General features: G+C 36.9%; 2 protein-coding genes across 7 annotated transcripts in view; one reads left to right on the forward strand and one right to left on the reverse strand.

Moving 5' to 3' along the window:
• Positions 1-10,487, reverse strand: part of MRPL47 (mitochondrial ribosomal protein L47) — a 33,755-nt gene extending 23,268 nt beyond the window's left edge. For 3 of the 6 annotated variants that reach the window (XM_081830054.1, XM_081830044.1, XM_081830036.1), the window contains exons 1-3: positions 10,344-10,487; positions 6,908-7,059; positions 6,096-6,156 (exon numbers count right to left, since the gene is read on the reverse strand). In XM_081830054.1, the coding sequence (XP_081686180.1) occupies positions 6,096-6,156; positions 6,908-7,059; positions 10,344-10,441 (311 nt within the window). In that variant the 5' untranslated portion in view covers positions 10,442-10,487. The other 3 variants (XM_081830059.1, XM_081830071.1, XM_081830065.1) reach the window with 3 other exon arrangements.
• Positions 10,488-10,561: 74 nt separating this feature from the next.
• Positions 10,562-26,479, forward strand: NDUFB5 (NADH:ubiquinone oxidoreductase subunit B5). Its single transcript, XM_006745803.3, has 6 exons — positions 10,562-10,748; positions 17,320-17,408; positions 18,778-18,844; positions 20,370-20,431; positions 21,453-21,559; positions 25,821-26,479. The coding sequence occupies exons 1-6, from the start codon at positions 10,628-10,630 to the stop codon at positions 25,939-25,941; spliced, it is 567 nt and encodes a 188-aa protein (XP_006745866.2). The 5' UTR covers positions 10,562-10,627; the 3' UTR covers positions 25,942-26,479.
• Positions 26,480-26,864: the final 385 nt, after the last annotated feature.

Raw genomic sequence — 26,864 nt, forward strand, 5'->3', positions numbered from 1 at the left:
GGAATGGATAAAAAAGCAAGACCATCTATATGCTGCCTACACAAGACGCATTTCAGACCTAAAGGCACATGCAGACTGAAAGTGGAGGGATGGAAAAGCATTTATCATGCAAATGGAAGCAAAAGGAAAATGGGCAGCAATACTTATATTGGACAAAATAGACTTTAAAACATTAAGACTGTAACAAGAGACAAAGAAGGACAATATATAATCATAAAGGGAACATCCAACAAGAAGACATAACAATTGTGTATTTTTATGCACCCAACATGGGAGCACCTAAATACATAAAGCAGCTAATAATGTAAAGGAAATAACTGATAGTAATACAACAGCAGAGGATTTTAATACCCCACTTACATCAATGGGGAGATCATCTAAACAGAAAATCAACAAGAGTGGCTTTGAATGATACATTGGACCAAATGGATCTAACAGATATATTCAGAACATTCCATCCTAAAACAGTAGAATACACATTCTTTTTCAAGTGCACATGGAACATTCTCCAGAGCAGATCACACGTTAGGCCACAAAATAAGTCTTAACAAATTTTAAAAAATCGAAGTCATACTATGCATCTTTTCTGACCACAAATGCTATGAAACCAGAAGTCAACTACAAGAAAAATATGGAAAAAACACAAATACATGGAGGTTAACATGCTACTAAAAAATGAATGGGTGAACCAAGAAATCAAAACAGAAATTAAAAAAAATGCATGAAGACAAATGAAAATGAAAATGAAAACAGCAGGTCCAAAATCTTTGGGGTGCAGCAAAAGCAGTTCTAAGAGGGAAATTTACGGCAATATAGGCATATATCAAGAAGCAAGAAAAATCTCAAAGAACCTAACCTTACACCTAAAGGAGCTAGAAAACAAGCAACAAACAAAACCCAAAACCAGCAGGAGGAAGAAGATAATAAAGATTAGAGCAGAGATAAATGAAATAGAAACTAGAACAATAGAGCAGATCAATGAAACCAGAAGCTGATTCTTTGAAAAGATCAACAAAATAAACCTTTAGTCAGACTCATAAAAAAAAAGAACCCAACCAAAATCATAAATGAAACACCTGGTGACAAAGAAATAACAAGTACTGTAAGAGAATATTATGAAAAATTTTATGTCAACAAATTGGACAACCTAGAATAGATAAATTCCTAAAAACATATAACCTCCCAAAACAGAATCCGGAAGAAATAGAAAATTTGAACAGACCAATTACCAGCAATGAAACTGAAGCAGTAATCAAAAATTTCCAACAAACAGAAGTCCAGGACCAGATGGCTTCACAGGGGAATTCTACCTTTTATTTTTTTATTTACGTATTTTTTTAAAGATTTACTTATTTATTTGCAAGAGAGAGAGAGACACCCCCCACACACACACACACAGGTGGGAGGCACGCAGGTGGGAGGAGCAGAGGGAGAGAGAACCTCAAGCAGACTCCCCACTAAGTGAGGAGCCGACATTGGGTTTGATCTCACGACCCTGAGATCATGACCTGAGAGCATCAAGAGTCAGATGCTTAACTGACTGGGCCACCCAGGCACCCCAGGAATTCTACCTTTTAAAGAAGAGTTAATATTCAATTCTTCTCAAACTATTCCAAACAATAGAAAAGGAAGGAAAGCTTCCAAATTCATTCTATGATGCCAGCATTACCCTCATAGCAAAACCAGATAAAGACTACAAAAAAAGAGGATGCCAGGCCACTATCTCTGATGAATTTAGATGCAAAAATCCTCAATGAAATATTAGCAAAAAGAATCGAACAATACATTAACAAAATAATTCACCATAATCAAGTGAGATTTATTCCTGGGATGAGAGGGTGGCTCAATATTCACAAATCAATCAACATGATACATCACATCAACAAAAGAAAAGATAAAAACCATATGATCATTTCAATAGCTCCAGAAAAATCATTTGACAAAATACAACATCTATTCATGAAAAAAACCCTCAACAAAGTAGATTTAGAGGGAATACACCTCAAGATAATAAAGGCCATCTATGAAAAATCCATAGCAAACATCATACTCAATGGGTGAAAAGTGAGAGCTTTTCCCCTAAGGTCAGGAACAAGACAAGGTGTCCACTCTCACCACTTTTATTCAACACAGTACGGGAAGTCCTAGCCATAGCAGACAACATAAAGAAATAAAAGGTATCCAAATTGGTGAGGAAGAAATAAAACTTTCACTATTTGCAGATGACATACTATATGTAGAAAACCCTAAAGACTCTACCAAAACACTACTAGAATAAATGAATTCAGTAAGGTCACAGGATACAAAATCAATCTACAGAAATATGCTGCATTTCTATATGCTAAAAGTGAAGCAGGAGAAAAAGAAATTAAGAAAACAATCCCATTTACAATTGCACCAAAAATAATAAGGTACTTAGGAATAAACTTTCACCCAGGAGGTGAAAGAGCTGTACTCTGAAAACTATAAAACATGTAGATGAAAGAAATTGAAGACAACACATACAAAAAGATATTCCATGCTCATGGATTAGGAGAACAATTATTATTCAAATGCCCATACTACCCAAAGCAATCTACAGATTTAATGCAACCCCTATCAAAATACCAATAGCATTGTTCAAAGAACTAGAAATAAGCAATCCTAAACTTTGCATGGAACCATAAAAGGCCCTGAACACCCAAAGCAATCTTGAAAAAGAACAAAACCGGAGGTATCACAATTCCAGATTTCAAGTTATACTACAAAGCTGTAGTAATCAAAAGAGTATGGTACTGGCACAAAAACAGGCACCTAGATCAATGGAACAGAATTGAGAGCTCAGAAATAAACTCACGAAGGGCACCAGGGTGGCTCAGTCAGTTAAGCCTCCGACTCTTGGTTCAGCTTAGGTCCTGATCTCAGGGTCCTGCTCTGTGCTCAGTGGGGAGTCTGCTTGAGATTCTTTCTCCCGCCCTCTCCCTCCCACTCTGTTCCTCCCCGCCTCACGCACATGCTCTCTCTCGCAAATAAATATAAAAAACCTTAAAAAAAAATAAATCCACAATCATGTGGTCAATTAATCTTCAGCAAAGGAGGCAAGATTATGCAATGGGAAAAAGACAGTCTCTTCAACAAATGGTATTGGGAAAACTAAACAGCCACATACAAAAGAATAAAATTGGACCACTTTCTCACACCATACACAAAAATAAACTCAAAGTGGATTAAAGACCTAAATGTGAGACCTGAAACCATAAAAATCCTAGAAGACAGTACAGGCAGTAATTTCTCTGATACCAGCCACTGCAACATTTTTCTAGATAGGTCTCCTGAGACAAGAGAAACAAAAGCAAAAATAAACTATCAGGGGTGCCTGGGTGGCTCAGTTGGTTAAACATCCGACTCTTGATCTTGGCTCAGGTCTTGATCTCAGGGTTGTGAGTAGAAGCCCCATGTTGGGCTCCACACTGGGTATGGTCTACTTTTTAAAAAATAAATTAAAAATATAAAGTATTGGGACAATTCAAATACAAAGCCTCTGCACAGCAAAGATATTTGCAAATGACATATCTGATAAAGCGTTAGTATCTAAAATCCATAAAGAATTTATAGAACTCAACACCAAAAAACCCACAAATAACCAAATTAAAAAATGGACAGAAGACATGAACATTTCCCCAAAGAAAACACACAGATGGCCAACAGACACATGAAAAGATGCTCAACATCACTCATCATCAGGGAAATGCAGATCAAAACCACAATAAGCTATCATTTCATACATGTCAGAATGGCTAAAATAAAAACCACAAGAAATAAATATTGACAAGGATATGGAGAAAAAGGAACTCTTGTGTACTGTTGGTGGGAATGCAATCTGGTGCAGCCACTGTGGAAAACAGCATGGAGGTTCCTCAAAAAGTTAAAAATAGAATTACCATATGATCCAGTAACTTCACTACTGGGTATCTACCCGAAGAATACTAAAATAAATTCGAAAAGATATATGCATCCATATGTTTATTGCAGCATTATTTACAACAGGCAAAGTATGGAAGCAACCCAAGTATCCATCAATAAACGAATAAAGAAAATGTGGTATATATGTACAACAGAATATTACTCAGCCTATAAAAAAAATGAAGTCTTGCCATTTGCAACAAGGATGGATCTAGAGGATATAATGCTAAGTATGAAATGAGTCCGAGAAAGACAAATACCATATGATTTCACTCATATGTGGAATTTAAGAAACAAAGTAAAAAAGAGACAAACAAAAAAAGTCTTAACTCTAGAGAACAAACTGATGGTTACCAGAAGGGAGGTGGGGGGTAGTGAAACAGGTGAAGGAGATTAAGAGTACACTTAGGGTGATGAGCACTAAGTAATGTACAGAATTGTTCAATCACTATACTGTACACCTGAAACTAATATAACACTCTGTTAATTATACTGAAATTAAAAAAAAATGATGCACCCAATAAGGAGATGATCTCCAACAGTTGGGCCTTGAGAAGATAACAACTTTAGATGGGAATTGCCAGAGAATTCTCCCTCTTAACCTTCCTTGTTACTCAAATGTGGCCTTCCGAGGTTCCCAACTATTAGGCATTTTCCCTCCAAGGTAGGACATGACAACCAGGAAAGGTCCTTCCTGGTACTGAAGGACAATTCCACTAAATATAGAAAAACTGAGACTTGATTAGCACCGCTTTCAAGGAAAGATCTTGATGAAAAGAGGGAAATGTGAGAATTAATAAAAGGAAAACCTAACTAAAGTGGATTGGAGATGATGGAAGGGGATGCTGGAAGGGGAAGCCAAAACACTCCATGTCAAGTATAGGAAAAAATGTCAATTACAGATCCCTAACAGAAGAATCCTCAACAGGAAAGAATCAATTACAGGCTCCAACAGGGAAAGACATACATTGCCATCTCCTATAAGAAATTACTTCTGCAGCTCAGCCAATGAGAAACCATCATCACCCTGAACTCTTGCTTTTCTCCAATGGACTTTCATTCAAAACAACCCCGCTCAACTTTCTCCTCCCTCTCCATAAAATAGTATTCCTTTGTTGGACTTGTCTATTGTTTTGCCATAGCTTTCTTGTCCTCAACTTCAATTCTTTTATTCCTGAATAAACCCATTTTTGCTGGTAAGATAACTTTTATTTTTAAGGTTAATAGCAAAATGGGTGAGGAGGGTGAAAAAGTACAAATTTCCAGTTATGAGTAAGTCATGAGGATGTAATGTACAGCATGGTGACTATAGTTGATAATACTGTACTTCATATTTGAAAATAGCTAGGAAAGCAGATCTTGGAAGTTCTCATCACAAGGAAAAAAAATTTTCCAACTATGTACAGTGACATATTTGAACTGGACTTATTAAGGTGATCATTTTACAATGCATACAAATATCAAATCACTATGCTGTACCCCCAAAACTAACATAATGTTATGTCAATTACTCCTCAATGAAAATAAATACAAATAAGTAAATAAATAAATAAGTAATCCATTAAAAATGCAACCCTGTCTTAAATTCTCTCAACCCTCTCTAATTCATCAGGAAAATCTGCCAGAAATATCTAGCTAAATTCACTCTCCAACATACTTCCCCAGAGTAAATAAGCTAAAGATTACAGACCATGCATAAGGTAATAAAAAGGAGGAAGGCCTAAATATAACAAACTCTTCCCATTTCATTAGTTTACTAAAATTGTTAGTATAAAGATGCTAGTATGACTAGTAGCAGTAACAGTAAAATTTCTAAATCCCCAAATACTTGAGAACACTAATTTGTCTTCACGTAATTTAACCTGTCATATTTATAAAATCTATAATGATTTTATATATCATCCATAGTATTATAAGACAAAACATGTTACTCAATTTCTTACATCAAATAGATATAATGTTTATACCTCACTGTTATACTTTAACTGCTTCAAACACCTACACATATATATTTCCTAAGATTTTACTTTTAAGTAATCTCTATACCCAATGTGGGGCTTGAATTTACAACCCCAAGATCAAGAGTCAGTCTCTACTGACTCCAGTCCAGCACCCCTCGAACACTTACATATTAATGTACTCAGTATACTTACCAAAGTTTATGTAAATCTTCATTACTTTTATTCCTTAATTGTTGACAGGTCCATGAAGCTCCTATTAAAATTATGAAATACACAACATGAAATAATATTCTAGCTATGGGCCTGTGGCAAATTACTTAACCTCTCTAAACCTATTTGCTTATCTATAAAATATAATAGTTTTATCATATTGTAGTGTAACACATAATTAGTATTAAACTGGCATTAAATTAGGTAACATGAAAATATTTGTAATGTGACTGGCAATAGCATTCAAAAATGTTATATTAATATAGAATGTATTTGCAAAATTTAATGACAAAATATATCATCATAAATTTTCAATTACTTCTAAAAAATGAAATCTAAAACCTTAAACCTCCCTTCAATTAACAATTTTTTCTTTTTTAAGCATTTTATTTATTTGTTTAGAGAGAGAGCACGAGTGTGCACACAAGTGCGGGGACGGGCAGAGGGAGAGAGAATCTCAAACCACTCCAGGCTGAACAGCACGGAGCCTGGACACGGCTCAATCTCTCGACCCTGAGATCATGACCTGAGCCAAAATTGGGAGTTGGATGCTCAACCAACTGAGCCACCCAGGTGCCCCTCAGTTAATAAATTCAACCTACTCCTCTTCTAAACCTTTTGCCAACCTGCCAATTAACAATTAACTCTACTTACATTATCCTTTTAATTTTCTTTGACATTCGCAAAGGAAATCAAAACGAAACACCTAAATGATTTCCAAAGTGCATAAATAATCCCAAAACGATAGAGGGTTCAATAAATATATTTAATATTGACCAACCCAAATATCTTACCAGATTTCACTTTTTCTTCCCCCCAATTCTTTGGGTCATCAAAAAATTCTTCCAGTCCTTTCGCTGACAATGTGGTATGAAGTAATCTACACTGGTGAAAAGATGTGACATTTGGTATGTTCTTAGGCAAAAGACTAAGAGAAAACCTGCAACTGAACATATATAAACAAGTGATTAAAGTTTTACAACATTTGGATTTCATAAGCAATAATCGGAACCATTTCCTCATCTACCATGTTAAAAAAATTACTCAGGGTTTCTGCACAAGAAACAAACATAAAATGCTTTAGAAATTAGTTTTTTGGTTTTTTTTTAAAGATTTTTTATTTATTTATTTGACAGAGAGAGACACAGTGAGAGAGGGAACACAAGCAGGGGGAGTGGGAGAGGGAGAAGCAGGCTTCCCACAGAGCAGAGAGCCCGATGCGGGGCTCGATCCCAGGACCCTGGGATCATGACCTGAGCCGAAGGCAGACGCTTAACGACTGAGCCACCCAGGCGCCCCTAGAAATTAGTTTTAATATTGCATTATAGATGTTGCTACCCTTTAATTTCAGAGGTTAATATATTCACATGATTTTGGAGGTAATATATTGATATAATTATAGTTTTATTTTTTATTATTATTACTATTATTATTTTTTAAGATTTTATTTATTTGCGAGAGAGAGAATGAGAGACAGAGAGCATGAGAGGGAGGAGGGTCAGAGGGAGAAGCAGACTCCCCGCTGAGCAGGGAGCCTGACGTGGGACTCCGGGATCATGACCTGAGCCGAAGGCAGTCGCTTAACCAACTGAGCCACCCAGGCGCCCTATTTTTTATTTTTTAAGTACGCTCCAACATGGGGCTTAAACTCACAACCCCAAGATCAAGAACCCATGCTCTAAAAGACTGAGGCAGCCAGCCACCCCACTGATATTAATTATATTTCAAAGTAACATTTTTAGGTCTTTCATACACTGCTAGTGGTTCTATGAGCAGATAAAAACATTCTGAAGGTTAATTTTGCAAACATGTATCACAAGCCTCCATGCTTCCCCCTTCAACCCAATAATTCCTCATCTAGAAATTTCAACTAAAAATATTATAGATGGAAATTGATAAGTAAAAATGTCTATTAAAGCATTATATGTGATATCCAAAAGTTGATAATAATGTAAATATGCAACCAGTAAATGGTTAAAAACATCTTTGTGCATTTTTTAAAAAGATTTATTTGAGAGAGAGCATGTGCACGCCCATATGCACTCGCACAGGGGGAGGGGCAGAGGGAGAGGGAGAATCCCAAGGCGACTCCATAGTGAGCGTGGACCCTGGGTGGGGCGGGGTGGCTCAATCCCACAACCCTAAGATCATGACCTGAGCAGAAATCAAGAGTTGGACACTCGGGCGCCTGGGTGGCTCAGTTGGTTAAGCGACTGCCTTCGGCTCAGGTCATGATCCTGGAGTCCTGGGATCGAGTCCCACATCGGGCTCCCTGCCGCTTCTCCCTCTGACCGTCCTCCCTCTCATGCTCTCTGTCTCTCATTCTCTCTCTCGCAAATAAATAAAATCTTAAAAAAAAAAAAAATTTAACCTGAATCTAACCACAAGAATGCAATCAGACAAATCCAAATGGAGGGATAATCTAAAAAGGCTGATTTTATAAAAAAATGTTCTGGATTAAAGATAATGAAGGAGACATAACTAATGCAACAAATGATCATTGATGGGACCCTGGATAAAAAATTATGAAAGAAAAAAAAAGAAATTGGCAAGATAATTGAAGACATTTGAATTTGGACTGTATGCTAAATAAAAGAAGGGTAATTGTAGTATGTTGATATTACATTCTCCAGTGTGATCACTGTAGTACTGTAGTTAAGACAGTGTTCTTGTTCTTAGGCGATATATGCTGAAGTGTCATGATGTTTGCAATTCTGACATGCCTCAATTAGCTCAGAAAAAAAATACAAAGGCATGGATATAAAGAGATATAGAAAATGTGACAAGGGGCACCTGGGTGGCTCAGTTGGTTAAGCCGCTGCCTTTGGCTCAGGTCATAGTTCCGGGGTCCTGGGATCAAGCCCCGCATCGGGCTCCCTGCTTGGTGGGAATCCTGCTTCTCCCTCTCCCACTCCCCCTGCTTGTGTTCCCTCTCTCGCTGTGTCTCTGTCAAACAAATAAATAAAATCTTAAAAAAAAAAAAAAGGAAAATGTGACAAAATTGCTAAGAATTGCTTAATAAAGATGAAGAGTATATGGTTATTCTTTGTACTGCTCTTACAATTTTTCTGTTGGTTTGAAATTTTTAAAAATAAAAAGTTGGGGATACAAGGATAAAGCACAAAACTGCATATATGTAAATATGATTCTGGCTTTATTTCAAAATTACATGTATGTGTATATATGCAAAATTAAAGAGTGGAAGGAGATCTTTATGTATCAGTGGCAAAAATTATAGCCTATTATTACTTTTTTCAAAACACTTTGCCTTATTTTCCAAAGTGTCTGCAAATTAACAGATATTCATTTAGTAATAAAAATCTAAAATTTACTTTGAAGAAAAAAGGATGAGGAAGAGACAATTGATCCAAGTTTTTCACCTTTATCAAGTTACAACCTTTGAGCCTCTACAAAATGAAAAAAATATTCTTATCTCTAAGGTAAGTGTAAGTTATAATACTGTAGCACGTAACAGATGCTCAACAATTGTCTGTGCTGGATTCAAGGGCACATACATTACTTCCTTTCAAACCAGGCGATGGGCTCCATTGCCAGGAGTGTGGAGCCTACTTTAAAAAAAAAAAAATCTATATATCTATATATGTACATATATATAAATAATTTTAAAAAATCTGACATACCCAACTATGTATAAAATTCAACTCACTACACACAAAAGCCAATATAAGTGAGGAAACCATACACCATAAACTCTAGTCGGTCGGTCCAGAAAACAAACTGTTTTTCCAGAAATAATGAACACCATATATAGGACGTTCCTTTCTCACACCTGCAGGGCTACTTTCCGTTCATTTGACTACTTTTCATTTATTCACTGAACATTACCAAACAATCTCTGTGATAGATTCTGGAAGTACAAAGGCCCCTTCTTTTTTATCCATCCAAACCTGACTCTGTTCCATAACAAAAAACTCTTCAGTGCAACTCACCCAGCCAAACAGGATGCTTCTGTACCTCTAGGTTTAATTCAACAAATACTGGGTATGCACAGACCCCATGGACTGCCTGGTCCACAGTAGGAGACAACAAAACTTTTGAGGAAAGAACGGAAATGTCGGAGATGGGCGACTTTTCTAAGGTCATGCCCTCCTCACCCAAGCGCGTTTGGTCTCAGCCATCCGCACGGCCTCTCAGGGTTTTCAGCATCTCGGCAGCCAAACAAGATCTAAAGTCGGAGAGGAGAACAAACCTACTCCTCACATCACTTACCCTGTGCTAGCTAGGGCCTGAGGACTTAAAAGTGACCTGGAAACCTTCAGGCCGGTTAAGACTTTTCTGCAAAGAACGCCGAAACTGGCCGCAGCCATATTGCCACAGAAGTTAAGCACAGCCCTGTTTTCCTCCAATAACGTCACTTCCGCCGACCGGATGGAGAAAACAGAAATAGGCTTTGCCCTCACTCAACATGGCCGCTTTCCGCCTTCGCCCTGGTTCGTAAATTGGCTCTTTCGGCTCCCGTTACTCTCCCCAGTTTTCAATTGCCCGTAGTAGCAATGGCGGCCATGAGCTTATTGCGGGCTTCGGTCACTGCAGTGGCCGCGCTCTCCGGCCACCGGCTTGGTACTCGGCTTGGATTCGGGGGCTTCCTCACCCGTGGCTTTCCGAAGACTGTCGGTGGGTGCTAGATTTGGGAGAAAGCGCGCTCAGGGGATGTGGGGTGAGAGATGGAGAACTCTTCCCGGGTGACCTTGGTGAGATCTGGGAGAAATTGCGGGCCTGGGGCTTGAGAGGAGAGACGGAGCGTGGTCTTTGTGAGGAGACAAGGGTTTTCCTGAAGTAATCAGATCGTTCGCTTTTAAATTGTTAAATAGCATTTGTGAACACTTTGCCTCTCAGTCGTTCCAGTTGGTGCTGGTTTGCGGATGAAGTTGAGGTTAAAAAGGCATAGAGCTGAGACCTATGTTTCTCACGCACCAGATACTTTGTACGTTCCCCCGCAGTAGGTACTAGTCCCACAATATTGGAAGTCTTGTTGTCCAGGAGCCCACCGATGCTAAGTAATAGGTAGGCAGGTGGAGAGGCTCATAACTCATTAGGTAGGTACAGCGCTTTTAGGGTCCATGAAAATGTTTTAATTTAAATTCATTTTAAAACCAGAAGGAAAAAAAAAACCACCTACGTTTTTAGGGTTAATGTTAATGATATGTGGTAATGAATCCAGCCTGGATTGTATTTGTTTTATATCAACGCGGTCATAAAATAATAATTTTAATATCTTCTTAGAGAGGAAGGGGCCCATGAAGGAAAAGTCACTAGGTCCAGTAAAGTCATGGAAAGGCTAGTTGGAGCTTCTTGGAGACTGTGTATTGACTTATAGGAGAATGAATAATAGTAATAGCAAAGCCTCAGATGCCTTGTAACTCAATCTAATTCTTTCAAAGACTGCAAAGTAAGTACAATGTTAGTATCCCCATTTTACTAATGAAGGAACTGTGACTTAGTTATGACAAAAATCATGCAGTGCTGCATCAAATTTAATAATAATAACAGTAGCTAACATTTATTGAACACCTGTGTGCCATGTACCATCCTAAGATTTTAAAGGTATTAATTCATTTAATGCTCTTGGTAAAAAATATACTATAAGCTATCTGCCCTATGCAATAGAAGCAGGTAGAGAGGAAGTGAAGCCAAAAAGTTCTCCATCCTGAAAATACCTTTCTCTGTTTACTCCTTTATTCTTCTTCCAATTTAATTTGAGTTATGTCACTTCACATGATGAGGCATTATACAGAGACTTGTTTCAAAAATGTTGGAAAGAACCACTGGTATTCAAATTTCCAGCAGGAATTTGAACCTGTTAAAAAACTACATGTGCGTTTGCACATTCTTTGATAAACTCTGTTTGTAAGCCATTTTTGATTACAAATATCCTCTTCAAATATTTGCTGGGGGTAGTATTTAATCATGCTTTGTTGGAGATAAACTAAGGTAAAATCTCACTCCCAGATCCTCTTTATACATTATACCCCATTCTTGGAGTTCTGGAAGGATCTATACAGATAATCTACACCCTTTCCACCGGGAGCAGGAAAGGATCTAATAGCTACACTATAGTTACCGTGTTTCAGCCTTATACCTGCTTTCAAAGGTATTTTGCAGGTGGTCTCATCTTTCACAGTTGAATGAAAGGTTTTAATCTGTTATATTATTGCTTATGTCTGCCCTTATGAGATTGACTGTAAGATCCAGCAGTGTAGAGAACCTTGCCTTGTTTTGTTTTCCCTGGAGCTAGACTGCCTACTTTCAAATCCTGGCTCCAGAGTTTAGTAGCTGTGTGACCTTGGGTCATCATATCTTGGAAGCTAAGTGGAAGGCAATTACTTGGAACCTACGTGTCTTCATCTTTAAAAAAAGAGGATGTTTATTACAAGTATCTTTATATTCTGTTGACAGAGAAAATAAATCTAATCTCTTTCCTACTGACAAGAATTTATAACCCTGAAATATGTTTCTGCATAAGTTTGCATCTTTCTAGAATGTCATTTTGAAAGGTACTTATCTCTTACCATAAGAACTGCTTTAAAAAAAAAGAGGAGGATAATTTTAACCTACCTCATAAGGGGGTTGTGAAGAGTGAGTGGGAAAATCTACAGCACCTGGATTTAGAAGCATTAGCCTTCTACAGAGCCTTGTGGCCACCCCTTTCTTAAACATTTGGTACTGTCACGTTACCTTCATTCACTGTCATTGAAAACCTTTCTCAGGAAGTTAGCACATACAAGTATTCTATTTAATTAAATTATTTATTGTCTTATATCAAGGATTCCAGAAATGAACTTAAGTTCTTCCCTCAGCTGCAGGAGCTTTAACTTGAAGACTGATGTGTGCATATTATGGTTTAAAAAAACTGAGAAGAGTATTTAAATGATTATATAAACAAAGCAGTATGGAGTTAATTCAGACATAGAAGGTGGGACATTTTAATTAGATTCTGGATAGTTTTAACAGATGCAATTGGCAGAAAAATAGAGGATGTATTTTCTGATGTATCTGAATATGGGGCTCTTGTGGTAGGTAGGTGTTGAGAGAGAAGGCTTAAGAAAGGGAAGTTGGGATTAAATTGGGGGAGTGGAGGGACTGAATACAAAACCAAACTATCTTAACTCTTTTGTAGGCTGCAGAGAGTGAATGTTTTAGCTGAGAGCAACATCAGTAGTGTTTTGGGAAGATGCTCCTAAATATTGGTTGGCTTCTAAGGAGGTGTTGATTACTTAAGCCAGTGAGTGAGGTGAAGAGGGCATGGAAAGAAATACAAAGTTTGAAGAATCAAGAGGCCTTGTCAGCTGGTGAGCAAGGGGGAGGTGCAAGGAAGATGAGTGAGATTTTTACCCTGGCTAATTGAGTTGGTGGAGTCATTAACTGGGAGTAGTCTGAGAATGAGAGAAAGAAAGTGGCCGATTTTCGATTGTTGTCATGAAGACACAAAATCTACATTATCTTATTTGATCCTCACAAATATCACAGTTGTCAAAAACATAGCTTTCCTGAAGTTATTTGCATTTAAAAAATTGGTTATTGAAACTTGAGTTTCACATAGCTAAATGAATACCTAGTTGAGAAAGTCCAGGCTTTAGAGAATGGTAAAGATGCATATTTTGGTGGAAGGAGAATCTGAGTTCCAGAAATCCTGGCAGTCACCTGGTTGTAAGCAGTGTTCACCCTAATATTTTTAGATTGTAAGCAGATGGCCTTACTACATCAACAACAAATCATGAAGCCTCAGAATATTGGAAAAGAGTTTAGTGCTATGAAGTATACTTTAGAACAGCTAATAGTAACAATAGTTATTTATCACATTTAATGACACTAATAATTGTTGTTTAACAGTAGGGTAATTATATGGAAAGAAAGCAAGCAGTTCGCTTTCCTAACTGCATTAATATTAACTAGAATGCAGCCAGACCAAGTATTCTTCCATAGTTTTTTGTTTGTTACATTTTCCATATCTATTAAGAGTGTTACTCATAATCACTTGTCCCCAAAACCATGCAGAGCATAATCCATCTCGCTCTCTCTGTGGGGTATGTGTGTTTGTGTGTGTGTGTCTTTCTGTCTGCCTGCCTGCCTGTCTGACAGATTGAAAAGGAAAATTGGGAGTACGCTGTCTCTTCTGAGTAGATTTACTTTCAGAAGGCAAGGAAGGATCCTGACTAACATTTAATTTACTTAAGAAATGTAAATTCAACAATATTTATGGGGCACCTACCATGTGGCAGACACTAAAGGGTACTGGAGATACAGTACTGAATAATACAGTCCTTGACCTGATGGACTTTAACAAAATAATCAGGCTTAAAAAAAAAAATCAGGCTTAGTGTGTATTGTTCTAAAGGAACTAACCAAATGATGTTAAGGAGGATAAGTGGGAGGCCAGCTTTCGATAAGGCAAAGAAGACTTTTCGAGGAGGTTACATTTGATCTTGACCCTGAAGGATGAGGTGTGGAGGTGACTATTCAAAGAGCCTGGGAAAAAGCTTTTGGGCAAAGAGGAAAGTAAGTGCAAAAACATGAAGCCTGGAACCAGTTCTTGGAAGGGAATCATTTAGACTGATAAGGTCCAATGCTATGCCCTTTTGTTCTAAGACAGGCCATAAGTTCAGATTCTTTGAGGAAAAGGACCTTAGAAATCCTCTAGGCCAACCCCCAGAGTATCCTTGTTATATCCCATTGTTGATACTTGAATAACTCCATAAAGGGGAACTGGAGATGCAATCCAATTTTATTTTGAACCAGTAAAATTGTTAGAAACTTCTTCCTTGTATTAAGCTGAAAATTACTCTTTCACACATTGATCCTGGTTCTTCCTTTCAGGTCAATACAGAATAGTGTAAGCCCTTTGTCATGGGATAGCCCTTCAGCTATTTAAAGGCACTTACTGGTTTCTACCCAGACTTCTTTTTTGTAGGCCAATCGGTTTCAGTTCTTTAAGGCTCACTGTATCAGTTTCCAGATTGTTTGCCATCCTGGTTGCTTAAATTGGGATGTGCTCCAGATTGTTTCTCTAAAATGGTGTACTCTGGGATGGACACACTTCTGCAGGTGTGGTTAGGAGATGGGGGTGGGTGCTCCTGTTTTGACCCCATGCTTCTACTACATAAGATTAGGATTGAACTGTCTTTGGCCTTCTTAGTAACCACATCACACCAATGACTCTTCTTAAATCTGTGAGCAACTTTTGGGGGATGCGGTCAGGACTTTCCACTTAGTATATTTAATCCTTTTAGAATCAGCCTTTTGTAAATGTGTATGAAGACTTTTGGGATCCCACTTCATCATCAGTGCAGTAGCCACTCTTGTAGTAGTAGCTTTCTGTCATCAGGCATATTTTCACCTCATCCAGGCCATGTATAGAAGTCTTGACCTCTCAGGGCTATGGAGAGAGCCTTTTGGCAGGTTATTGAATTAAGTAACCAGCACCTTTTGGATGTAATCAATCAATCAATTACCCATTACAAATTCACCTAACTTGCTATTTCTCTCAGCTTATAATGCACCTTCTTTATACTCCCCCATCCTCACCGTCCTGTGTAAATAGGAACTTCTGGGCCTGTTTTTTTTCTGACATCGCATCCTGTTTCTTCTCTTTGTTGTCCTTATAGATGTCTAATTATGTTTATTTGTTTCTCCCAGCGGAATGTATATCCGTTTTAGACTGTAGGCCTAGCACAGGACCTGCACATAGTAGTCACTTAGATATTTATTGAATTATTGAGTGGTTTATACTGTTATCCAGCCCTTTTTTTCCCACCTAGTCCACAAAGAATTCCATTCTATCTTTCAAATTATTTTCTTTTTTTAAAGATTTAATTTATTTATTTGACAGAGAGAGAGATAGTGAGAGCAGGAACACAAGCAGGGGGGAGTGGGAGAGGGAGAAGCAGGCTTTCTGTCGAGCAGGGAGCCCGATGTGGGACTCGATCCCAGGACCCTGGGATCATGACCTGAGCCAAAGGCAGACGCTTAACGACTGAGCCACCCAGGTGCCCTCAAATTATTTTCTGAAATACGTAATTACTTTGTCACATTCTCTTGTTATTGTAGAAGCCTTAACGGTATGAATTGTACCCAGTGAATTCATGCCAGCTTCTAATTCTCTTATGAATTAACCTCCTAAATTCATTGCAAGCTGCTGAAGGTGATGCCAAAATTAAGAATACAGTTCCTGCCTTCAAGACATTTATATTTCAGTGGGAGCAGTGAAAGCAAGTATGAATATCACAGTTCAAAGGTAGGAGAGATCTCATATGCTTGGGAAGAGGGTTGGTTTCTTGGAGGATAAAATGTCATCTGGGCCTAAAGAATAGATTTCAGGAGAGGGGAGGGCATTCCAGACATTTAAGCTTGAACAAAGGATACAAATCTTTATGACGTCTATCATGACTGAAATTCCTTTAATGGGAATTAGTTTTTTATCCCACAGTGACTCTCACGTGAAATTTCCTTGAATACAGTTACACACAGCAGAAGCAGTAACTTCAGTTTCCCAGTAACAGTGAGATCCTTTCCTGCTTCCGGCAGAAAGGGCTTACAGTGTTTGCAATGGTCCTTCCAGACATCCAAGAAAGGGAAATCGTGTAGAAATAAGATCAGGAGTGAAATTTTGCCTCAGTTTATCTCCAGTGAGAGTTGATTACATACCATCTGAGGGAGAATTTGAAGAGGACGATATTCACAATCAGAAATGGCTTACAGAGTGATTTTATCGAGATACGTTAGAGTGTTTACTTTTGAACAAGTTCACATTCCTGCTGGAGATATGTTGAATAAATGTCTTTCCATCTATTTTGCTGTGAGCCTCTAATGTATATTGCCTCATCATATGAAATGACACGATTTAAATTAAGTTTATTTAATAGCTTTAGCAAATATTTATTGTAGAGGTAAACAAAGACAAGTAGCCCGCCAAGAGTATCTGACCTCCCTGCCTGCTATGGAAACAAATTGAAACAATTATTAAATATTTCTTTAATGTTGAATAAAAATGGAGAGAACTATAGTTTACAACAGTATACCAGTCTCTGTTTAAAGATATCTGCTCTGCCTTTAGTAGTCAAATGCGTATTTTTATCTTAATTCATATTAAAAATTTATGCATGTACATTTTCTTATAACCTGATTTGATCTCAGAATATAACAGTATACCTTGAGCCTTGCATATAACAGGGTAATTTAATATTTCCAGCTCCTGTGCGACACAGTGGAGACCATGGGAAAAGACTGTTTATCATCAAACCATCTGGATTCTATGACAGACGTTTTTTGAGTTTAATGGTGAGTTAAAAATTTTTCTGAACTAAACTCTTTACGTACAAATAGGAATGTGGGTTTTTTTTTTTCTTTTGTCTATTTAGAGAACATCTTTCATTTTATAAAAGATGTTATTTTGTAAATTCATATTTATTTTCTCAATAGATATTGAGATTTTGTAGTAATGTCTGATTTGTTCCTGAATTTCTTTTTAAATTAGTGAACCTTTACTTCATCATAAAAAGGATTCATGTGTATTGGAGGTAAAATTTGAGCCATGCCCTTATTTTTAAGATTGTGGGGTTTTGAAATGTAATCTGTGTTCCCTGCACACACACACACACACACACACCAAAATCTTTAAATTATAGAACTTTGAAAATGGATTTGTTTGGGGATAGTTATTCTTTTTTTTTTTTTTTTTTTTTGAGTAAAGAGATACAAGTTTATTAAGTTTATTAAGTGAAGATACAGAAAAAGCTCTCAAGAGTGAGAGGTCCCGACAGGGTTGCCCTAAAATATTCTTTAAATTACCAAGGAACTCACTGGAAGACTTCTTTAAATAAGTAACTCCATTATTTTGGGTTATAATTTTTTATTTCTGTATTGTTCAGGAACATTGATTTCAGAGGATCAAGTGAGCTACTGGCTGTATATTTGTATTTCAAGGCTCTATAATGAAAAGTAGAGGCTTGGAAGATGGAAGATTGTGTGGATTCTCTGCCACTCTTCCTACAGCTGTGACCATTTCAGCAATGGCTGCCCTCTAGACCTCTTGCTTGCCCTTTGTTCTTAATATCCCTCCTCTTGGTTGAACTCCCACTTTTGTTGTTATGACCAACTCAAACTCTACAGTGGTTGAAATCACTCAAATGTTTTTAACATTTTTATCTTAATACAAAAACTTCTCAATTTTTTCACATTGTGTTAACCAAAAAATGAAAAATCACTTGAATAGATATTGTATTATACTTGTACAATTAATCCTTACTTTTTCCTTTCATTTTTGGTACCAAATATAGGCATCTATAAAAGAGTAAAAGAAAACCTCAGAGATAATTTGGTATCACATCTTCAATTTGGCAAGTTTATTTTACAGGCAATGTAAGGAAATAAAAAATTGTAGACAGTTTGAGAGTGGGGAAAGAGAGTTAAGAAATGGTTATTTGAAAACTTTTTTTTTAAGATTTTATTTATTTGATAGAGAGAGACACAGCGAGAGAGGAAACATAAGTAGAGGGAGTGGGAGAGGGAGAAGCAGGCCTCCTGCCGAGCAGGGAGCCCGATGTGGGGCTCCATCCTAGGACCCTGGGATCATGACCTGAGCTGAAGGCAGATGCTTAATGACTGAGCCACCCAGGCGCCCCTGAAAACTATTTTTTAATCTCAACAGAAATTCTACATTTTGTTGACTGGGATTCCAGTGGCAATTGGCATAACTCTGGTGAATATATTCATTGGTAAGTACCTCTCCGACTAAAACCTATGTGCATTAGTAACAAAGAAATTATGGATGTTATAAAGAAAAGTTATTTATTTGTTTTTTAATCCTTTTTTTTTTTAAAGATTTTATTTATTTATTTGACAGAGAGAGAGCACAAACAGGGGAAAGGGCAGACAGAGGGAGAAGGAGAAGCAGGCTCCCTGCTGAGCAGAGAGCTCGATGCGGGACTTGATCCCAGGATCCCAGGATCATAACCTGAGCTGAAGGCAGACGCTTCACCGACTGAGCCACACAGGCGCCCCAAGAAAAGTTATTTAAATAATAAACATAGGCATGGGATTTTATTTTACAGTAACGAAATCTCAATCTGCAATAGTATACAATGTGTTTTTTTTAAACATTTTTTTTTTTTTGCTCCAACAGCCTTTAAGGTCATCAGCTCTGTAGAGGCCACAAAAGGCTTCAGAAAGCCTTGTTTTCCTCCTCCTTGTTACTTCTCCAAACCAGCTTTGACAAACCAGAATAAGGAAAATAGAAATAGAGGTGGAAGAGAGGCTGAGGGATGGAAGAATTTTTTTTTATCCATCTTGGAACACATAAAATTATAATCTTCTAAAAAAGAATGAAACTGTGAAAGACAGCTAACATTAGATTTTCATGGGAAATTCTGCCCAAAGTACTTCTAACATCTTGAATCCTAAAATGTTTTGTCTAGTAGTGATAGGGAAAACCAGAAGGAATAATGTGTCTTTTATTATATTTTGTTATACTATATAAAAACAAAGTTTGAAACTCTTATATAATGCCTATAGGCAGTGCCTTACACATTGAAGGCATCTAAAAAATATCTAATGAATGAAATGATTTTCAACCACATTAAAGTAATTAAAATACAGTCGATTCTTGAACAATGTCAGGGTGTCAACCCCCTGCTCAGTCAAAAATCACATATAATTTTGGACTCCCCTCAAAACTTTACTAATAGCCTATTGTTGACCAGAAGCCTTATCAACAACTAACATGTACTTTGGCTGTTTTTTGTATTATATACTGTATTCTTATATAAATAAGCTAGAGGGGCTCTGGGTGGCTCAGTCGGTTAAGTGTCCAACTCTTGGTTTAGGCTCAGGCCATGATCTCGTGGTTGTAAGATCCAGCCCCGCATCAAGCTTGGCCACTCCCCAGCGGGGAGTCCGCTTCTCTCCTTCTTCCTCTTCCTCTGCCCCTCCCCACCTGCGCACATGCTTGATCTCTCAAATAAATAAAATTAAATGAAAAAATTAAGCTAGAGAAAAAATGTTAAGAAAATCTTAAGGAAGACCAAATACATTTACAGTACTCTATGGTAAAAAACCCATGTGTAAGTAGACACAGGCCATTCAAACTCATGTTGTTCAAGGGTCAACTGTGTTTGAATCTTCATTGGTACAAACAAAAGTTCCTTTAAAACCACAAGAAGTTGGTTTCTTACTTAAACGGGGAAGAATTAATATTATAAACTCTTGATACTAAAATTGGACATCACTATTTTCTCTTACTAGGTGAAGCTGAGTTAGCAGAGATTCCAGAAGGCTACATCCCAGAACACTGGGAATATTTCAAGGTTGGTATGCGTCATTGAAAGTTACTTTCTGTTAGGTGTCTTGTCAGTGCACTGATTAATGTCTTTATTTAGCAATTATGATACTGTTTTATATTCAGTTTTTGATATCAAGTAGATGACACTTTTGTGCTCACTCCTTACAAGCAACTTCTTTTGGTAATTTTCTGCATTTTATTACTTTGATCTTCATGGTTTTTTAAAGTGTGACTCTGTAGTGTGTTCTTATCCTAGCAGAGTAACAGTCAGAATTTATCCTCAGTTCAGTGCCGGAGGATGTTACCCATGCTCATGCTAGCTGTTCTTTATTGAGCACCTACTGTATAGCAGGCATTGTGGTGGTATTTTGCAAATATTCTCTTACTCCATGTGAAATGTGCTATTACCATTCCCAATTCAGACATGAAGAGACAGCTTTACAGAGGATAAGTGACATGTCCAAGGATTAGAGCCAGTATTGGGACCTAGGTAGGCTTGGCCCGACAGCCTGTACTGTTAGTCATTTTACTACACTGTCACTGCCACTAAAACCTAAAGTTAAATCTGTTACTTGCCTTTACAAGTGTTGTGGTGAGATGGCCTTGATTCGAGTCAATACTGTCATGTTTTATTATCTGAATGAACTGTATTTCAGAAAAGAAATGTATCATTATCATACCTTAAGGCAGGCCATACAGGTAGTCTCTCTGTGCTGAGAGAAGGAGCTTCAGTTTTTGATCACCAGACCCTGGGTTTGGCTCCTAAATCTGCCACTTAAAGTACTCAGTGTAGTATAATGGCGAAGAGCACAGGTTTTGGAGTCAGACCCGGTTTGTAGTCCAGCTGCTGGCACTTAGTAACTGTATAACTTTGTGCAGTTTGCTCATCTATAAAATGGGGACAAAAATAGTATCCACCTAATGGGTTAAAATTAGTAGTTGGCATTTAGTAAGTATTATTGGTTTACCTGAGATGGCCATTTTAAAGAATAGGAAACTGGAAGAGCAAAGTACTGTTCAGAAAATAAACAAATTTTCTCTTGTAGCATCCTATATCAAGATGGATTGCCCGAACTTTCTTTGATAGCCCTGAAAAGAATTATGAAAGAACAATGGCTATCCTTCAGATTGAAGCTGAAAAGGCTGATTTACGGTAAATAAATAAATAAATAAATAAAGTGGGAAGGGGGGGCAAGGAAGAAAATCCTTTCTTACTATTGCAAGCTGTGAAAAAAAAATCTAATAAACTATATCAGCACTATAGAATGCTCCATGTAAAAGGATAAAGACAGGGAGGGAATAGCTTGTTTAGAGTGGAGTTTATAAGTTGGAGACTGAGAGACTACTAGTTGATGATATCCGTCAGAGTAAAAGGAATTCTTTTTAAAATACCCCACTCTTGAGTGCAAGGCAGCCCTCCCCTCCCTCTGCCCCTATTCCCAATTTCCTTTCCTCTTCTACCTAGTCTCATCCTTAAAGGTGACTCCTACTTACTTAGTTCTTTTTTTTTTTTCTGTTCCTAAAAAAAAAAAATGCATTAAAAATATATTAACACTAATACTTACCATTTATATCAACGTGGAAGGAACTGGTGGGTATTATGCCGAGCAACATAAGTCAGTCAGAGAAAGACAGTTATCACACGGTTTCACTCATATGTGGAATATAACTAACAGCGCAGAGGACCATAAGGGAAGGGAGGGAAAACTGGGAAGTCATCAGAGAGGGAGAAAAACTTGAGAGACACTTAACTGTAGGAAACAAACTGGGGGTTTCTGGAGGGGAGGTGGGTGGGAGAATGGAGTAATTGGGTGATGGGCGTTAAGGAGGGCACGTGATGCGATGAGCACTGGGTATTATACACAACTGATGAATTATTGAACACTACATCTGAAAGTAATGATGTACTATATGTTGGCTAATTGAATTTAAATAAAAAAAATATATTAATACAAATAGAATCCTCTTATAAGTACTGTTTTGCACCCTGTCTTCATTTCACTTAAATATATCATGGTGATCTTTCTATAATAGTATATACCCCATTCACTTTAATGGCTGCATCATATATTTCACTGGTCCCATGTTGTTGGTACTTAGGGTTTTTTTTTTTTTTTTTAAACCAGTCCCATGTTTGGTACTTAGATTCTTTCCAAGTTTTTTGATAATATACATAGTGCTATGGTGAATATCCTCATACATAGATTTCTGCATATTTAGTGTATCTGAAATATAAATTCCTAGCTGTGGCACTGATAAACCAAATGTTTTATGTTTTAGATTTTAGATAGATGTTGCCAAACTCTTTTCCAAAAAGTTGTACCAGTTGTTTTTTCTGCCACCAATACATGATAATTTCTGTTTTCCATGCCTTTCCCTGTAAATGGAATTTATCAAACCTAAACATTTTGCTGATAAGATAGTTGAAAAATGTTATTATTTTAATTTTGTTTTTTTTGTAAGGTTGAGTATTTTTTCATATATCTGTTGGTTGTTTGTATTTGTTGTCCTGTAAATTGCTCATTTTTCTACTAATTTATACATTTAACTAAAATACCTCTTTTGGGTTTTGTGGCAATTATGTTTTTCCAACTTGTCATTTGTCTTTTGATAGTGTAGAATTTTTTTGCAACTAAAGTGTTTTTATGTTTCAGATAACAAAAGTATAGTAGTAGCTAATATGTTTCTGAACACTTACTATGTATTAGTGTTTTAATTACTTTATATATATTTACTCATTTGATTATTGTCAGGTTTGTCAGTCTTTTTCTTTTTTTTTTTTTTTAAAGATTTTTATTTATTTATTTGAGAGAGAGAGAATGAGAGAGAGCAAGCACATGAGAGGGGGGAGGGTCAGAGGGAGAAGCAGACTCCCTACCTAGCAGGGAGCCCGATGCGGGACTTGATCCAGGGACTCCAGGATCATGACCTGAGCCGAAGGCCGTCGCTTAACCAACTGAGCCACCCAGGCGCCCATTGTCAGTCTTTTTCGTTAGCTTTTGGGATTTTGTGTCATGCATAGGCCTCTGATAGTGATTAAATAAGCAAATATATAAGTCCAAATTATTTTTTTAAATGTTCACTCATGTTTCTTTTTGCTACTTTTAAATGTGATCCTGTCTGAGATTTATCTTAGTGTTTGTAGTGATGTTTACGTACAGTCACATGTACCCATTAAGTTTGATAGGTTTTTGACAAAGGTAAATAGCTGTGTAACCACCACAGTCAAGATCATTTCGATCACCTACTGAGCCTCTTTGCGGTCCTTTCCAGTCATTCCCCATCCCCTCCTCCTGGCCCAAGTCCACCATTGATCTGCTTTCTGTTTATTCTCTTTTAAACTTTGTAGTTTATAAAAATTGTTATGATATTAAAAAATATTTAAATGATTAAAGGAACGTATGATGGGCCTGTTTCCTAGATTTGAAATTATACACATATATAGTTACCATATGGAATTGTTAAGTATTTAAGAGCGTGGAACAGCAATATGGCTCATACTTCGTAACATTGGACTTTTTTGAACTTCACACATATACCTTTGAGTTCCAATTAAAAGACAGATCCCAGAATTCCTTAGACATATAGAGATTTTAAACAATTTCCAAGCAAACAAAGTAAAAACAAAAAACCCTGGCTTCTACCCCCAAAGAAAAGATGCCATTGTGAGGATGGAATGAGAGTACCTACATTTTTTAAAAAGTATATTTAGGTATTTGGAAAACTGAAGCATAAAAGAAAGATACAAAATAGAAAGGGGCTATCTTCCATAATGGTCTCTCCTTAGAGATAACTATTTATTATGGTCCTCCAGATTTTTTAATACTCTCTGCATGTGTACATATACATAGTCGCAGATGATTACTTTCTATTTTTTAATGAAATGGGAAGATGCTGCACATACTCATTTATACCTTGCATTTTTAATTTAACCATATGTGTATCATCTGTATTTACTATATACAGATTTTCTTCATTCTTTTTAACAGATGCCTAGTAGTCTCTTATAAGGGTGAAACATTATTTAACCAGTCCTTTTGATGAATATTTTAATATTTGCATTTTGGATAATTACATTCTAAAGAGTAGAAAAGAAAAAGGATAATATGAAGATATATAATCCTAAAAAAAAAAAAAGGAAAGAAATACACTCTCTTAGTTACACAATCACAAAGGTTTGTAGTTTCTCATAGGGGGTAGGGTTAGTGAGCTGGTTAAGGTTAATAAAGTGAATTATTTAACTGTGATAAATTTCCAGTCATGAAAAATTTAATATGTAGTCTATAAAAATGGAAAGAAAAAGGTTTGATGGAAAAAAGACTATCTCATTTTTTATTTTTCAAGTTTTTATCTGAATTCTAGTTAGTTAACATATAGTGTAATATTGGTTTCATGAGTAGAATTTAGTGATTCATCACTTTACATATAACACCTAGTGCTCAACACAAGTGCCCTCCTTAATACCCATCATCCATTTATTTATTTATTTTTATTTTATTTTATTTTTTTTTTATTTATTTGCGAGAGAGAGAATGAGAGACAGAGAGCATGAGAGGGAGGAGGGTCAGAGGGAGAAGCAGACTCCCTGCCGAGCAGGGAGCCCGATGCGGGACTCGATCCCGGGACTCCAGGATCATGACCTGAGCCGAAGGCAGTTGCTTAACCAACTGAGCCACCCAGGCGCCCCCCATCATCCATTTAGCCCATCCCCCGCCCACCTCCCCTCCTGCAACCCTCAGTTTGTTCTCTATAGTTAAGAGTCTCTTACGGTTTGCTTTGGAGAGGGACTGTTTCAGGAATATGTGTCTCAAGAGGTTTTCTAAAAGGCAAGAAGACAGGAACTGCATTGCCATTATTCATGTGAAAGTGATCTGTCCAGATAAAGAGCCAGGGACAAGAGGAGAGAATATCAATTCAAGTGGTGTTTTGGTGATTAAAAACAGGATTTGTTGGCTAACCACCTAAGCAAAATAATGAAAGTCAAAAATAAGTCCCAAATTTTGCTAATAGGTGCATATCAGATACATGCATACACATCGATCTATGGAGGTACATTAATACTTTACATAAAATACTTTATTTATTTATTTATTTATGTATTTTTAAGATTTTGTTTATTTATTTGACAGAGAGAGAGCACAAGTAGGGGGAGCAGCAGAGGGAGAGGGAGAAGCAGGCTTCCCGATGAGCAGGGAGCCCAATGCGGGGCTCCATCCTAGGATCCTGAGATCATGACCCGAGCTGAAGGCAGACGCTTAATGACTGAGCTACCCAGGCGCCCCACATAAAATACTTTTGATAATACTTTACACAAAAGCAAAAGACTGTCTGGTGGTTATTCTTTATGGAGATAACTCATTAACTTTGCAATTGGAAATGCTGGACCCACAATACTGCTATCCTGTTTGTTATAGGTTACAGGAGCTGGAAGTGCGAAGGTTAATGCGTGCGAGAGGTGATGGTCCCTGGTATCAGTATCCGACTGTTGATAAGGCGCTGATTGATTATTCTCCAAAAGCAACTCCTGACAATTAATCTTTTATTTCTCTAAATATAAAGTATATTCTCTTTAGGGGAAAATTAATAAATATATTCTGTATTTTTGGTCACATGATGAATAAAAGATCTTCCATTGTACTATTTCTCAACATTGGTTCAGATTAAGACTTCCATGTGGGATTTCTTTTTTTTTTTTTCCAGCTTTATTGAGGCATAATTGACAAAATGTAAGATATTTAAAGTGTACATTGTGATGATTTGATATACGTCGTGAAAGGCAGAATAAGACTTTTGATTTGTGGATTTTGGCTTCCTCCTTTAAGAAGGTTTATCATATATTTAAAAAAAACTTGGGCAAATAGGAATTTATGAACTCCTAAGGGTGTGTCTTTGAAAGTTTAATGTTTCATTTGTCTGATAATTGGAAGTTAGAGAAGTCTAATTATATTAAATATCAGGAAATACAGTAGTTTACATACATGTCTAAATTATTCAGAGGTGATTCAGAATTTTAAATTACGTAATTACTGAACTAAACATTAACAGCTTAATAAACAATTTTTCAGTGAACAAATCTGTTGAATATTTTCATGCTTTCTGCCTTAAAACTTTTTTGTTACTAAAGTAATTTTTATTGAACTATAGTAGACACACAATGTTACGTTGGTTTCAGATGTAGTATAGTATATTATGCTTTTTAAATGCATACACACTTGGCACCCCTTTTCTTAGATGCAATCTCTTAAGATTCCTAGAGTCCTTTTTTTTTTTGGTAAACACTGGAAAAGTTGCGCAATGTAAAATGATTACTGCAAAGATTATAAAATGTGAGTAACAGCTAAAATAATGGCTATCATTTATTAAGCATTTACTGTCTGGAGAACACTGTGCTAAATGATTGTATTTTTTTTTTAATGTTTTATTTATTTATTCATGAGAGTCAGAGAGAGAGAGAGAGA

Source organism: Leptonychotes weddellii, chromosome 1 (genome assembly GCF_054177405.1).
Source record: "Leptonychotes weddellii isolate Sample4059 chromosome 1, ASM5417740v2, whole genome shotgun sequence".
Lineage (NCBI taxonomy): Eukaryota > Metazoa > Chordata > Mammalia > Carnivora > Phocidae > Leptonychotes > Leptonychotes weddellii.